Consider the following 15,230-nt stretch of genomic DNA (forward strand, 5'->3'; position numbering starts at 1 on the left):
TCACTCTCACTTCACCTCCAGTTCAGGTCTTTGGACCAAGGCTGCAATGAGCTCAGGAGCCTAGTGGCCTGGCGGAACCCAAACTGAATGTCAGTGAGCAAGTTATTGAAGTGTAAGTTACACTTGATAACACTGTCAACGACACCTTCCATCACTTCGCTGAGTATTAAGAGTAGACTGATGGGGCAGTAATTGGCCAGGTTGGATTTGTCCTGATTTTTGTGGACAGGACATACCTGGACAATTTTCCACATTGTTGTGTAGATGGCAGTGTTGTAGCTGTATTAAAACAGCTTCGTTAGTGGGGTAGCTAGTTCTGGAGCACAAGTCTTCACTAGTATTGCTGGAATTTTGCCAGAGCCCATAGCCTTTGCAGTATCGAGTGCCTTCAGCCATTTCTTGATAATACGCGGAGTGAATCGAATTGGCTGAAGGCTGGCATCTGTGATGCTCGGGACCTCAGGAGGCAGCTGGTTGGATCATCCACTCGGCACATCTGGCTGAAAGTGGTTGCAAATGTTTCAGCCTTGTCTTTCGCACTGATGTGCTGGGCTCCCCCATCATTGAGAACGGGGATATTTGTGAAGCCTCCTCCTCCTGTTAGTTAACAGTCCAATACCATTCATGACTGGATGTGGCAGGACTACAGAGCTTTGATCTGATTTGTTGTTTGTCGGATCACTTAGCTCTATCACATGCTGCTTCCGCTGTTTAGCATGCAAATAGATCTATATTGTAGCTTCACCTCATTTTTAGGCATGCCCTCCTGCACTCCACATTGAACCAAGGTGGATCCCTTGGCTTGACAGTAATGTTAATGAGAGATATGCTGGGCCATGAGGTTAGATTGTGGTTGAACACAATTCTGCTGCTGCTAATGGGTGCCTGATGGACGCCCAGTTTTCCAGTTTTGAGTTGCTAGATTTTTTCTAAATCTATCCCAAACAGCATAGTGGAAGTACCACACAACACAATGAAGAGTATCCTCATTGTGAAGACATGACTTCATCTTCACAAGGACTGTGTGGCAGTCATTCCTACCTTCCCTGTCATAGACAGATACATCTGGGACCGGTAGATTGGTAAAGACAAGGTCAAGTAGGTTTTTCCCTCTTGTTGGTTCCCTTACCACCTGCTGCAGGCCCAGTTTGGCAGATATGTCCTTCACGACTCAGGCAGCTTGGTCAGTAGTTGTGCTACCGAGTCACTCTTGGTTTTGCATATTGAAGTCTCCCGCCCAGAGTACATTCTGTGTCCTTGCCAACCTCAGTGCTTCCTCCAAGTGGTGTTCAACATGTACTGATTCATCAGCTGAGCAAGGGCAGTCGGGGGTAATCAGCAGGCGGTTTCCTTGCCCCTGTTTGACCTGATGCCATGAGACCTCATGGAAAGTCCAGAGTCAATGTTGAGGACTCCCGAGGCAACTCCCATATAAACAAAAGTTGCTATTGGTTGAAAATTAGAACCACCAAAACATCCTTCCAGTCTGAGAAAACAGTTCCGATTCTGGAGAGCTGCAAGGATGTGAACAAGGGACTTGCAAAGCACGTGCCTCATTTCTTTAAGTGTCATTGGGCGAATGAGGTCTGGGATGGGAGCTCCATCCATTTTAGGGTTTTTAAGTCTACGACAGCTTCATCTATTTTAACGTTTATAACGTTGCCAACAGTGCAGCTTCTTGGCCTCCAGGGGCCCTTATTAATAACCCTGTGAGCTCCTGTTCAAATCACACCGTGCCGATAATTTGAATTCAGTTGAAACCAAATCCGGAAATAAATAGCCAAGAATGTAAATGTGCCCATCCAGCAGATTGCCGTAAAAACCCAACTAATTCACTAACGTCCTTTAGGGAAGGAAAGCTGTCACATTGACGTAATTATACGCGCCACACGAGGCTCATCACATCCTACTTCACCTGCCTTTCAAATGAGATAGTAAACCGAGGCCTGTTTGGTCTCTCGGACATAAAAGAACTCATGGTGCTACTTTGAAGAACAACTGGAGGTGTTCTGAGTGTCCTGGCCAATACTTATCCTTCACTTGACAGGTGATCTAGTCATTGTCACGTTGCTGTTTGTGGGAGCTTGCCTGTGCACAAATTAGATGCCAACATCAGAACACTGGCTACACCTCAAAAAGTGCTTCATTGGCTATGAAGTGCTTCGGTCGTCCTAAGATGCTAAAGGGTTATATGAATACGAAGGGTATTTTTTCAATACACTTACAATACCTCCCAGTGCAAGCTGGAGGAACTGCACCTCATCTTTTGATTAGCCACTTTACAGCCTCTGGACTCAACGAGTTCAACAACTTCGGACCATGAGCTCTTGTTCTCAATTTCCAACTTCTTCTCCACACCTCCCCCCATCACCTCCACTGTGCCAGCCTGTATCTTGTTCTCATGTTTTCACTTTTGGACAGCGCTGACCTTTATCCTGCTATTCACACCTACTCTGGACCAATTCTTTGTTTCTTAAGTACTATCATCACCACTCCCTTTGCCTTTGGTTTCATGACATCTTTGTCATTTAATCTCCCTTGCCCTCTAACCTATCCCATAACATCTCTTTTGCTCCACTTTCCCCTTTATCAACAGCATAAAACCCATCATATTTCTACCTCTCTTCAGTCATATTGGACTCAAAATGTTAACTCTTTCTCTCTCCACAGATGCTGCCAGACCTGCTGAGTTTTTCCAGCACTTTCAGTTTTGATTTCAGATCTCCAGCATCCAAGGGATCTTGCTTTCACAACACCTCTACCATCTCGAGTCTTTAAATGGCCATTGACATTCTTCAAAACATTTGCCTTGGATCATACTGTGGAACAGTTTCTAACCATTACTATAGCGATTGTCGACTAACCGTTTTTCCTATGATCTTTTAGCTACTCTGTTGACAAGAGCATCATCATGGGAACACCACAGGCTCCAAGTCCTCTTGAGTAAACACAACTGCTGGCATTTGGGTTGGGCCAATAGCCTGTTTCTTTGCTGTAGACTTGATACATGATTGCGTGGGACTAAAGTCACATATGGGTCAATACAGCAGCTCTCCTAAATTTGGTGTCAACTACATTCCTCGTCACTGGGGCAGTAGTCTGGGACTCCTGACAAAGGGTCATCATTGACCTGAAATGTCAACTCTGTCTCTCTCCACAAATGCCACCTGACCTGCTGAGTATTTCTAGCATTTTCTGTCTGTATTATGGAAGCACCTTCATTGTACAGACTTTCAAGAAGGCAGTTCACAATGATCAAGGTTCTACCACAAGCACTGCAGCACAATTGAGATATCCCCCACAGCACATAAATTAACTTGTTTCCACATCTCATTCAGACGCCATGCTTTATCATTGCAAGTTCTGAGCTAGTTCTGTCATAGAACAATCCAAATCCCAATGAAAAGGGCTTTATTTTGTAGGGATTTTGAATTTAAATATAAAAAAAAACATTCTTCTGTTAAACCATGATTATCACAAGCTAAGGTAATTACAGATTATTACAATACAGGGAGGAAGAAACAGGCAGTACAATCACAGGAATCGAGAGACACAACACACACTGGTAAATCAGATCACACAATGAAAACCTCCCCAGACGCTCACTGTTACTTTGCAAGGGTGCAGTAGTTTTATCATTTAAAAAAAACAGTAGCATTTTAAACACACACAAGATGAGCAAACAAAATGGCTGACATCACTCATCATTATCATTACAACATCTGATCAAAACCCACCCCACTCACAAGTCTTGCCAAGGCTCAGCTTCACAGACTCTGCCTTCCAGAGATGTACCCGAGTGGTCACTGAGGCAGCACGGGGGTCAGAAGTCCGCTCCAGCACAGAAGGCAAAGCTCGACATGCACATCCTGAGCAACTGCAGTCCCAATCACAAAGACCCGGACCACTGTCACGAGTGGTCAACTGCGGGGTTCAGTAACAGCCAGTCGCAAAATGCAGCTCAGGTTCAGTCTCCTCCATATTTGGCTGGCCAGATAATGGTGAAACTTTTTTTTCACCCTCACACACGATGCAGTTATTTTTTTTAACGGACAGGAAAGCAGCCATGGAGGTATGAACACACCGCTTTGTCCATGATGGTGACACTGAAGTCTATCCTTTTCCTGAAGGCAAGTTACACTCTTCACAGCCACCTGAGCCTCAAGCCGCAGCCCAACAGCAGCACAGAGAATACCATTGGCTGAGAGTCCACCTAGTTCCTATCCACCTTCCCTCTTCCCATCACATGGCTGCTGATCTTACTGGGCACGCTGACAGGTGGAAGACGAGGCATCCTGCTCCACCACCTTGTCCACGTGGCTGTCTTTCACACGGCGGGAATTCACAGAGGCCATTCAACTAAGGGAAGCATCGCTGCCAGGTCGCATCACGCTCTTGTTCAACACCCACGCACACGCGTCCTCAGCAGCAGTCACCGCACAGCGACCAGGAGAACGGAGCCGTCCTTCTTAATCTAAGGGGCTGAGTGGATAGAGTGCTGAGGTCAATTGAGAAATCCCTCTCCCAACTCACTGCCCTAGATTGTTACCAGATAATTGGGCGCAGACCAGATGGTGCATCCTAGACATGACCGGCTACTCTGTGCTTTAACCATCTGAGCCATCGGACAGAAGCTAGCATTATGTGGTAGTGGTCTCGGTGAGAGAGCGAGGAACACCTCCGCACCACCCACCCTCCGCACCCCCAGCTTACAACTACAAACAACCTTGCAATGTGTTTCTAGCTCTGGCAGTTTAATCTGCAATGGGTCCATTGATTTTTTTTCTTAAAAAGGTCAACCCCGGTGACTGCTCCAGAGTTATACTGCGCAGTATGAATCTGAATGACACTGGCACACCAGTTCCCGTAACAAACACTCAGCTCCCAGCCACCACCTTGATTTTGGAAGGAACAGTACTCAAATCTTCACTATCCTCTATGGCACAGTGAGTGGGCAGTGGACAAACACACGAGCGGGAGGGGCGGGGGGGGGGATGGCAAGCAAAAGCCATGTTAAAACATCATGGATGCCTCTTGTTGCATTTTCCACCTGGAATGGGGGTGGGTGGGGCGAGAAACAGCACAACATATAAACACACATACACAAACGCACATATACAAAAAGTGGTTGTCCAGAGTCTGTTGAATGTGAAGACAAAGTCCAAAACCAGTGTCAATAACTGGGCGTCCATTCCCCCTGTAGCACCTCGAGATCCACGACGTCGGCATGAAAACGATTCAAGTTCGAACATGTCGAAATCTCAAAACAAAGTGAAAAACTCTTGCCTCAAGACGGCAGTCAGTGCCCGTTCTCCACTGATGGCCCAAGCGTCTAGTGCCAAGATGGGCCATGAGGTGGGGATTGCGGCAAATGCCCCACTACAGTAAATCTGTCCTGGGAATCTTCCAAGCAGGCAAATTAATCCCAACGTCTTTTATTTCTTTCGGTTGGCAGAAACATCTCAGCCCATCTGTGGATGGGGTGGCGGTGGTGAGGAGATGGGGGTGGGGGGGGTGGGAAGGGGTGAGGAGAGGGAGGGGGGGGTGGGGGTTGTGCAGGCAGCTTCTGATTTTTCGACACACCAACCCAACGGCGCAGCAGCTCAGGGGTCCCTCTCCTTCTTCACCTTGATGTCGCCCGCCAGGATGGTGGCGATTTCCCCTTGCATGAAAGCCCAGGGCACGTTGGAGCCGATGAGTGGGCACTTCTCGCCGCTGGGGCAGTACACCTCGCCGCTGGCCCCCTGCGACTTGATGCTCTCCCTCGAGCAGGGGAAGCAGAACTTGTGCCCAGGCACCGAGGGGCACTGGACAAAGTGGGTGTCCTCCAGCCGCTGGTGGCAGATGGTGCAGCAGAGCGGGCTGTTGGAGGAGTCGGGGGCACCGGGGGGCTCGGAGCCCGGGCCGGCCTCGGCCGAGGGCCCACCGGGGTCACCGTTCCGGGAGGCCAGGCGCCGCTGGCCACTCTGGCCGGGCGCCGTGGTGGAGTGCACGGCCTGGCCGAGCTCCTTGGGCCCCAGGGAGTCGGGGGCGGGCGAGTGCCCTATCTGGGTCGGGCCGTCGGGCATCAGGTGGGCGGAGGGGAGCACCGAGGAGGTGGAGGAGGTGGAGGAGGAGGAGGAGAGGGGGGCTGCCCAGGGTTGCCCATCGCCGGGCACCGCCTTGCCCGCCTCGGGCTCTCGGTCCGGGGAGGCTTTACGGCGGCGGGTGGCCGGGCGGGAAGGGGGGGCCCGGGGCCCGGAGCTGCCCCCCGGCTCGGCGTGGGGCTCGGGCAGCAGCTCGGCGGGGACGGCCTCCTTGAAGAGGCGGGCGGCTTCGGTCAGGAGCTGGGCCAGGGGCCTCCAGTCCCCGGCCCCGGGTCGCCGCTCGTACTCCAGGCACTCGAGGCCCGGGCTGCCCCCGGCCTCCTTAGCGCTATCGGCCAGCATGTGGCGGCAGGCCTCGGCCACCCCGGAGTGCACGGCCCCGGAGCCGCTCGGGTACTCGATGAAGAGCCGGAGCTCCAGCGCCCGGTCCGGCGCCCTCTCCGCCGCGTCGAAAGCCAGCACCCGGCCCAGCAGCGAGGGCTCGGCCCGCAAGCGGAGCGGGAAAGGGGCGCAGTCGGACAGGCCGAGCAGCGAGTCCCTGACGGCGGCCGGCCGCCCCGCCCACTCCTCGGCCCGGTGCCGGAGGGCCCGGCTCAGCTCGGAGAGGGCGGCCTCGGGCCCACCCCCCGCCCCCACCGCTGCCACCGCCGCCGCCACCGCCACCGCCGGCCCCTTCTCCCGCAGCGCCCGCTCCAGCTCGGGCCGCCGGCCGCCCAACTCCAAGCCCAGGCCCAGGCCCAGGCTAGGCCCCGGGCCCGAGCGGGAGCTGAGGCCGAGCGGCGGGCGCCGGGAGGCGGAGGAGGCGGCGGCGGCCGGGGGAGGAGGAGGAGGCGGCGGCGGCGGCGGCTCGGGGCCCGGGTAATCCCCCAGGAGGAGGCGGTGATGAGGTGGGAGGGGGGTGCGGGGCCGGGCCTGGGCCTGGGCTGGAGCGGGGCCCGGCGGAGGGAGGCCGTGCGCCCGCTTCAGGTGCCTCGTCTGCTCGATGACCAACTCGATGCGGTCGGCGCCCTCGTAGTTGACGCAGCCCCGGCACACGGCCTGCGAGAAATCCCAGATCATGGCCCACGGCATCCGCGGCAGGTCGCACAGGTAACACGAGTGTCGGCGGGAGGAGGCGGCGGCCGAGGCCGCAGGCGGAGGGGCCGAGCCCATCAGGACAATGGCAGGCGGATCGGAGCTGGGGGGGGAAAAAACTAGGCCTCAGCCCCACTGCGCCTGCGCCCCCCCGCCGCGGCGGCCGGGGGGGAGAGGGGGCGCGACGCCGGATGGATCGTCATGACGCCGAACCCCCGCTTCTCCCAGGAGCCGGAAGGGACATCATCACGCACCGCCCACATCCAGGTGACGCCACCACGCCGGAAGCTCGCTCCTCCTCCGCCTCGCCGCCTTCTGGGAGTTGTAGTCTCCTCACCCTCCCTTCCCAAAACATTGACACAATAATAACTATTTGCATTTATAAAGCACCTAGCAAAACGCCCCAAGCCGCGTGACAAGGGCATGATTAAGCAAACTAAAACATTATTTCACTTTATCAACTCTAATGAAGCATTATAAAGTAAAATAAAACGATGAAACATTATAAAGTGCACTGAAGCATTAAATTGTACATAGAAAAAAAACAACTCCTGCTGGAGGACCATCAACTCAGTGAAAGAGTTTTGAATGGCAGAGCGGGCTCAATGGGTCAAATTGCCTGCTTCTGCTCTTATGTCTTATGATTTTGTGAAAACAGGGCCGGAAGAAAATGGGATCGGAATTAATTGGATTGCTCCATTAAAAGAGCCAGCATAGATAAAATGGGCTGAAAGGTTGTATTATTCCACAGCCATAACTCTGGTCTTCCTGAAATTTGCTGGTCTTCCAATGCAAGGATCTGTTGATAACCAAAAGCTGCATGTTAAATGGATCCAACCCAGTTGGTGAAGCCGAAAACAAGTCACAGTTTTTCTTTTTTGAGAGAGTTTATCATTGACTTGTTCAGTCTCGTAGCTCTCCTACTCAACCCAGTATCCCAGAAGACAACCTCCTCATCCCAGGGTCCAAGGCAGTGAACCGTCACTGTACTGCCACCCATGCATGCATATCCTTTCTTAAATTTGGAGATCAAAACTGCGCACAATACTCCAGATGCAGTCTCACCAAAACCCTGTAGCAAACCTTATTTTATTCTTCTATTCCAATGCCCTTTCACAAAAGCCCAATGTGCCATTTGCCTTACTAATTGCTTGATGCACCTGCATGCCAACTTTCTGGCAGCCTCCACAAAGGCTTGCTAGCAAAGGCCACTATCAAAGGCCGTAGTCATAGTATATCAAGGGGCTGGAAACTGTAAAACCCCTCAGGGTTGTATGCACCAGGGAATTTTGTAGCTATAGCCTGCAAATGTAAGTGTGGTGATGCACCTCGCAGTGCCACAGACTGTATTGAAAGAAGTTGAACTGTATTCATACTTTTATAAATTGCATGAATGGAAAGAATTTTTTCCCAAAAAAATATAATCCATAATTTCAGAATTTGATACCAACTCATGGACCTCCCCTGCCGATGCCCCTATGGGGGGGAGTGAGCTCTCCTCCAGTGATTGTCGGTGATGCTCGGGGTGACAGGCGTAGAGGTTGGGATATCCTGTCTAGCAGTAGAAGAGTATGTCTGTAGGCAAGGCATAGCTTTAAACTGGGAAAATCCAATTGTGGCATCACCTAGAGTAGGGGCAGGATATTGATGCCCAAATAAGGAGTGCCTTTTTATTCTTCCATGGGATGTGGGCATTGCAGGCAAGGCCAGCATTTGTTGCTCATCCCTAATTGCCCTTGAGCTGAGTGGATTGCTCAGCCATTTCAGGGGGCAGTTAAGAGTGAACCACATTGCTATGGGTCTGGAGTCACATGTAGGGCAGACAAAGTAAGGATGGTAGATGGGAAACAAGTTCATCAATGAACTGGTTCATTTATTAATTGTATATTAATTTAATTGGGGCATTAACTGGGGTTTCACTTGTGCCCCTGCAAACACATACAGACTGAAATGATAATTGTTAGGCGAGCAGCTGAATGTTTGTAATGTACAAATCGAAATAAAAGCTTATAAAAACGTGTCTGGTTCCATCCTTCATCAATTGGCTTTTTTTTTAAATCCATTTGCGGGATGTGGGATTCACTGGCTGGGTCAGCATTTACTGCCAATCCCCAACTGCCCTGGAGAAGGTGGTGGTGAGCTGTCTTCTTGAGCCGCTGCAGTCCGTGTGATGTAGGTACACCCACAGTGCTATTAGGGAGGGAATTCCAGGATTTTGACCCAGTAACAGTGAAGGAACGGTGATATATTTCCAAGTCAGGATGATGAGTGACTTGGAGGGGAACTTCCAGATAGTGGTGTTCCCATCTGTCTGCTGCTGGTCGTGGGTTTGGAAGGTGCTGCCTAAGGAGCCTTGGTGAATTCCTGCAGTGTATCTTGTAGACGGTACACTGCTGCTTCTGTGCAGTAGTGGTGGAGTGAGGGTGGTGCCAATCAAGTGGGCTGCTCTGTCCTGGATGGTGTTGGGCTTCTTGTGTTGTTGGAGCTGCACTCATCCAGGCAAGCAGGGAGTATTCCATCACACTCCTGAATTGTGCCTTGTAGATGGTGGACAGGCTTTGGGAAGTCAGGTGGTGAGTTACTTGCCGCAGGATTCCCAGCCTCTCACCTGCTCTTGTAGGCACAGTATTTATATGGCTAGTCCAGTTCAGTTTCTGGTCTATGGTCAATAGTCAGGAATTCAGTGATGGTAATGCCATTGAACATCAAGGGGCAATGCTTAGTTTCTCTCTTGTTGGAGATGGAGATGGTCATTGCCTGGCAATTATGTGGCGCGAATGTTACTTGCCACTTGTCAGCCCAAGCCTGGATTTTATCCAGGTCTTGCTGCGTTTGGACATGGACTGCTTCAGTGTCTGAGGAGTCGCGAATGGTGCTGAACATTGTACAATCAGCAGCGAACATCCCCACTTCTGACCTTATGATGGAGTGAAGATCATTGATGAAATAACTGAAGATGGTTGGGCTAGGACACTACCCCGAGGAACTCCTGCAGTGATGTCCTAGGACTGAGATGATTGACCTCCACAACCACAATCATCTTCCTTTGTGCTAGGTATGACTCCAACCAGTGGAGAGTTTTCCCCGATTCTCATTGACTCCAGTTTTGCTCAGGCTCCTTGATGCCACACGGTCAAATGCGGCCTTGATGTCAAGGGCAGTCACTCTCACCTCACCTCAGCTCTTTTGGCCATGTTTGAACCAAGGCTGTAATGAGGTCAGAAGATGAGTGGTCCTGGCAGAACCCAAACTGAGCAGGTTATTGCTAAGCAAGTGTCGCTTACTAGTACTGCTGATGACCCCTTCCATTACTTTACTGATGGAGAGTAGACTGATGGGGCAGTAATCGACTGGGTTGGATTTGTCCTGCTTTGTATACAGGACATACCTGGTCAATTTTCCATATAGCCTGGTAAATGCCAGTATTGTAGCTGTACCGGAATAGCTTGGCTAGGGGGCAGCAAGTTCTGGAGCACAAGTCTTCAGTACTTTTGCCGGAATAATGTCAGGGCGCATAGCCTTTGCAATATCCAGTGTCTTCAACCGTTGATATCACGTGGAGTGAATCGAATTGGCTGAAGACTGGCATCTGTGATGCTGTGGACCTCCAGAAGAGGCCGAGATGGATCATCCACTCGGCACTTCTGGCTGAAAATTGCAGCAAATGCTACTGATGTGCTGGGCTCCTCCATCATTGATGATGGGGGTATTTGTGGAGCCACCTGCTCCAGTGAGTTGTTTAATTGTCCACCATGATTCCTGACTGGATGTGACAGGACAGCGGAGCTTTCTGGATAATAAAATTAATGAGGCACACAGCAAGTTATTATCCTTAAAAGTTAGGAGGGGGAAGGATCAAGGATTAAGATCACCAGCAGTATTAAGATTCTTTGCTGCGTCTGAGCAGACTGCAGCTTACCATCCATCTAATGGATGGCCTGGGAATGATGCCTGCCGCATTATCTCACCACTGCCTCCATCATCCCCAGCTATCTGGAATTCGCCATTCCTCTGACTCAAGTTCTCCGTGCAACCTGCCCACCTTCATCACTACTATAAAGGCTATGCTTAACATTGAAAAATGGCTAGATTATTGAGCCAAAAACCCACTGATTCAGTTGTAGGAGACGGAGGCCTGAATTTTCCGGCCCTGTTGGCGTCTGACGCGTCATGGCGGGCGGGCAGGGGGTGAAAACAAAATGGCGAGACAGCCAAAAAAGATTCACGCCATCCTGAAACCAGTTTGCGATCATCCGCTCCGCCCATCAGTGATGGGCCACTTTCCCATTGCTGCACAGCTGGAGCCTAATTTCAATACTTGTGCATCTTAGCCCTGCTCGCTGGAGTCAACTCCCCCACGCTGGATCATCTGGGCACACCGAAGTACAGTTGTGAAACACAAGCAATGTGCCCCTGGCGGGCAGCACTTCCACTTGGGAAGTCAAGGTTCGTTTGTCTACCTTGTTTCCGATAGCACCCCCCGCCCTGGTCATCAGCGCCAGGCTTCACCACACCACTTTTGGGGGCCTCACAGGCAGGTCTCTGCCTACCAGACCAGCCATAAGGCAGGGGGGGTCACCTTTCAATGGCCATAGGGCTAGGGCTTGTTTGGGGAAGGGGGGAGAAATGGCCTCAGGCAAGGAAAGAGGCTGCACAATGAGGGCTGAACTGGGGAAGGTGGGGAGGGGGAAGAAAGCACACTGTGCAAGTGGCCTCAAGATGGTGAGGGCTGAGGAGGCAGTCTCCAGAGGAGATGAGGCCAGATGTATCTGTGTAGAGCGATGGTGTCCCTGGAGCTGACAGTGAGACGCCAGTGAATGTGTGATAGGCTTGAGTGTGCAGGTTTAGAGAGAAGATGGTTGCCTTACCCTGGTGGCGTGGATGAGATTTATCCATTTTTTGCACTGGATAGCCAACATCATGTGCAATATTGGCACTGACGACCATCTCCCAAGACGGAGTGATGAGACTCCTGTGGCAGGCCTCCACACATCCAGGTGATGTCCCAGGGATGCATTACTGAATCAGGGGGCTGCACTCTTGGCTTTTAGGGCCATGTTTTCATTGGAGCAAGCATTGAAAAATGTGCACATGGCTGCAGTTTAAAATATATAGTGTGATGTGGTGAGGTAAGAGTGTTGTGGGCAAATCAGAGGCCATTGGCATGTTTCCTGCGGCTACATAATTAATGAGGCAGGAATGGGACGGTACAGCGTGAAAACCCGCCATTGCGGCAAGTGGGTAAAACAAGTTTTTCCTGCCCGCTACCGCACTTTGTACAAATCTGGGATGATTCCACCCTGAAACAGCATTTCAGTGACTTAAAACACCAGAGACAGTCACCTTGGAGGAGTGTGAATGGACCATCTCCTGCCCCATTCACAGAACATCCTGACAATGACCTGTGTGTGGAACAAGCCATTTGACATAATCATCTCTGGCAGTGAACTCTGGCTGAGAAAGGAATTCATCCAGCCATAATCTAATCACATAAACCATGGACCTGGAATCCACTAGCCAAGACCATGTTTGGGTAACTTGTCAGTTGGAGAGAGGGAATCCCCTCGTGTATGTTTAAGAAACTGCTTTTCTCCAAGCCACAAAAGTGAAGTGATGCCAAGAAAGCTGGACCCGAGTGGGCCACTCTTTCTCTATCCAGCCTGCAAGGTTGAGCCCTGTCTGCTGTTCAACCATCCACACACCACAGGCAGTGCTTTAAAAAAATCACCCAGCAGCTGCTGACTCCAGAAAAAAACTCCCAAATAAATGGTCCATCAATTATTTTAAATTGTCTTGACAGCGAGTCCAGAGGGACCATTGAATTCAGCCTGAAACGATCCAAGTCATGAGTCCATAAGACCCATATACCCTTAATTTTTATTGGACTCTTGCGCCTCATCTATCCTCCCACTCAGTGACATGTGTGCTTGCGAGAGAGTGAACCTTAAGTGCATGAGTGTGTGAAAGTTGGAACATTTTTACAATTTGACTGGGTGTTAAGTACAATAAATACTACTCTGGTCCTTCCAAAAAACTTACAAGGAAACCTGTCTGCTTCTTTTATAGTCACAATCGTAAACAGTTAAACATTCACTGAATTGGCAAGCATATCCTTTCAAAAAAAAAACTTGGGGTCAAACAAGGAGAGCTGTTCTACCCCTCCTCAGTCTTGATGGGTACACCTTTAGTTACTGAGGCCCCGCACTCAGGAAATCTCTCAAAACATCTCTCCAGCTCTCTCGTTCCCACCCAGGTTAAGACTCTCATTGAAATCCAGCTCTAACGAAACCTTTAGCTGTGGTCGCATCATCGACTCAAATTGAGAGGTTGGGGAGTCAAGACCCCTTCAGAGGTTGAGCACAATAGCTAAGGCTGATGCTCCCAGTGTGACACTGAGGGAGTGCTGTACTGTCAGAGGTGCTGTCTCGTGGATGGGACATCAACTGAGGCCTGGTCTGCCCTCTTGGGTCCCTCTCGTTCCAAAAGAATAAAAGCAAAACAAATATCTGCTCCTTTAATGCTACTGTCTAAGAGAGAAGGCAATTTTCCCTTAGGGCAGGCTGAGTGGAATTCATGTTTTCAACTGCTTTGGATATCACTGCTGTGCTATTGCAATTCTACAGTTAACAAGCAGATGGTGATGCTGTTCCACATAGCGTGGCTATGGCTGCTTACAGTTTATGTTCTTGGAGTAGTAATCCAGATCACGGGGTTCAAATCCCACCACGGCAAACTGAAAGTTTGAAATCAATTTTAACATGGAATAAAAAGCTGGGATTAGTAAAAAAGTGCGAATGAGCCCATGTAAGTGAATAGGTTAAAACTGTGTAGTTTTGTGCAAAAATCCTTTTTTTGAAAATTTCAAAATGTTCTCTGGTACCTGCTCAACACTGGTTTCTTAGTACTACCTGAAAATAGGTTGCAGGCTTCACATGGTGCATCTATCAACTGGAAAGACATCATCCTCTAGGGCTTCAACCTCCAAGAGGTCATTCAGTGCAGTGAGGGATTCTTCCTCATCACTTCCTTCCAAGGATAGCCAATTCAGGTCCAGCAGGTCGTCATGCTGCAGTACCCCCTGTATCTGCTATCTCCGGCCTTACTTCGTAAAGAACTGTGATCCAAAACGTCAATCTCCACCTGGGATCTGGTGGATGGTGTCTCTGAAAGAAAGGAACTTGCTGCTGATTAAAATAAAACTGACTTCAGCCTTCAGAAGGCTGAAGTTCCACTGGCTCTCTTGCCTAAAAGACATTGAGTTGTTCAAATGATGAGCATCATCTGGTTTTTCTAGGATTCCTAGAAGTATGCTAACTTCACTACTCAATAAGGAATGTGCATCGATTGTTGATTCTCTATGTTCTTCCCAATCTGTCACCCCCTTGTAGCTAAGAGGAGCAATAATCCTGCCTTTAATTGGAAGGTCTATACTGCCTGGACCTTGTAACTTGACGTCTGATGGATGAAGGGTCATTAGCTGAGAATCTGCTTCAGTCGATGTGTTAACAGCAGCTCCAGCATCAGCTTTAAAGATGGTATTGAAGCCTTGACCTTGCTCTGTAACTGACCTATAGTCTGGACTAAAACTACCAACTTTCCCTCAGAATTCAAATTTCATCTCCCTCCACACCGCCCCCCCCCACCCCAAATCCCATTTCTTGGATGGAATGCATTTCATTAATACTTTGTCTTTAACTCGATTAAAATTGTTGGATTTGCAGAGATGTTTGAAGTGTCCAGTCTAGCCGTACTGGAAGCATGTTGTGCCCCCTGCTGGACAGTCCTGGCATCTATGTTGGGTTTTTTATGCCACAATAAAAAAAAAGCATCTCAACATGGCTGCCAGCATGGAGTTTCCCACCTTTTCACCTGTTTAGCAGGCTTTGTGGGCAGGGCTGCTGCCCATGGGCTTCAGGGTCATGTGAAGCCTGAGTCATGCCACATTATAGCCCAGCTAAGTACTCCAAACTCAGCCTGCCTCACATACTGGACCACTTGATCTAAAGTAAGATCATCTTCTGTCTGCAGAAAGTCCCAGGGCTTTGCATCCCAAAAAGGACAACGACATGA

General features: G+C 50.1%; 1 protein-coding gene across 1 annotated transcript; it reads right to left on the reverse strand.

Annotated features, from left to right (window-relative positions):
* Positions 1–3,401: 3,401 nt before the first annotated feature.
* Positions 3,402–7,371, reverse strand: LOC144671469 (interferon regulatory factor 2-binding protein 1-like). Its single transcript, XM_078533398.1, has one exon. It carries the CDS (start codon positions 7,236–7,238, stop codon positions 5,604–5,606), a length of 1,635 nt encoding a protein of 544 aa, XP_078389524.1. The 5' UTR covers positions 7,239–7,371; the 3' UTR covers positions 3,402–5,603.
* Positions 7,372–15,230: the final 7,859 nt, after the last annotated feature.

This window comes from Cetorhinus maximus, chromosome 32 (assembly GCF_964194155.1).
Source record: "Cetorhinus maximus chromosome 32, sCetMax3.hap1.1, whole genome shotgun sequence".
NCBI lineage: Eukaryota > Metazoa > Chordata > Chondrichthyes > Lamniformes > Cetorhinidae > Cetorhinus > Cetorhinus maximus.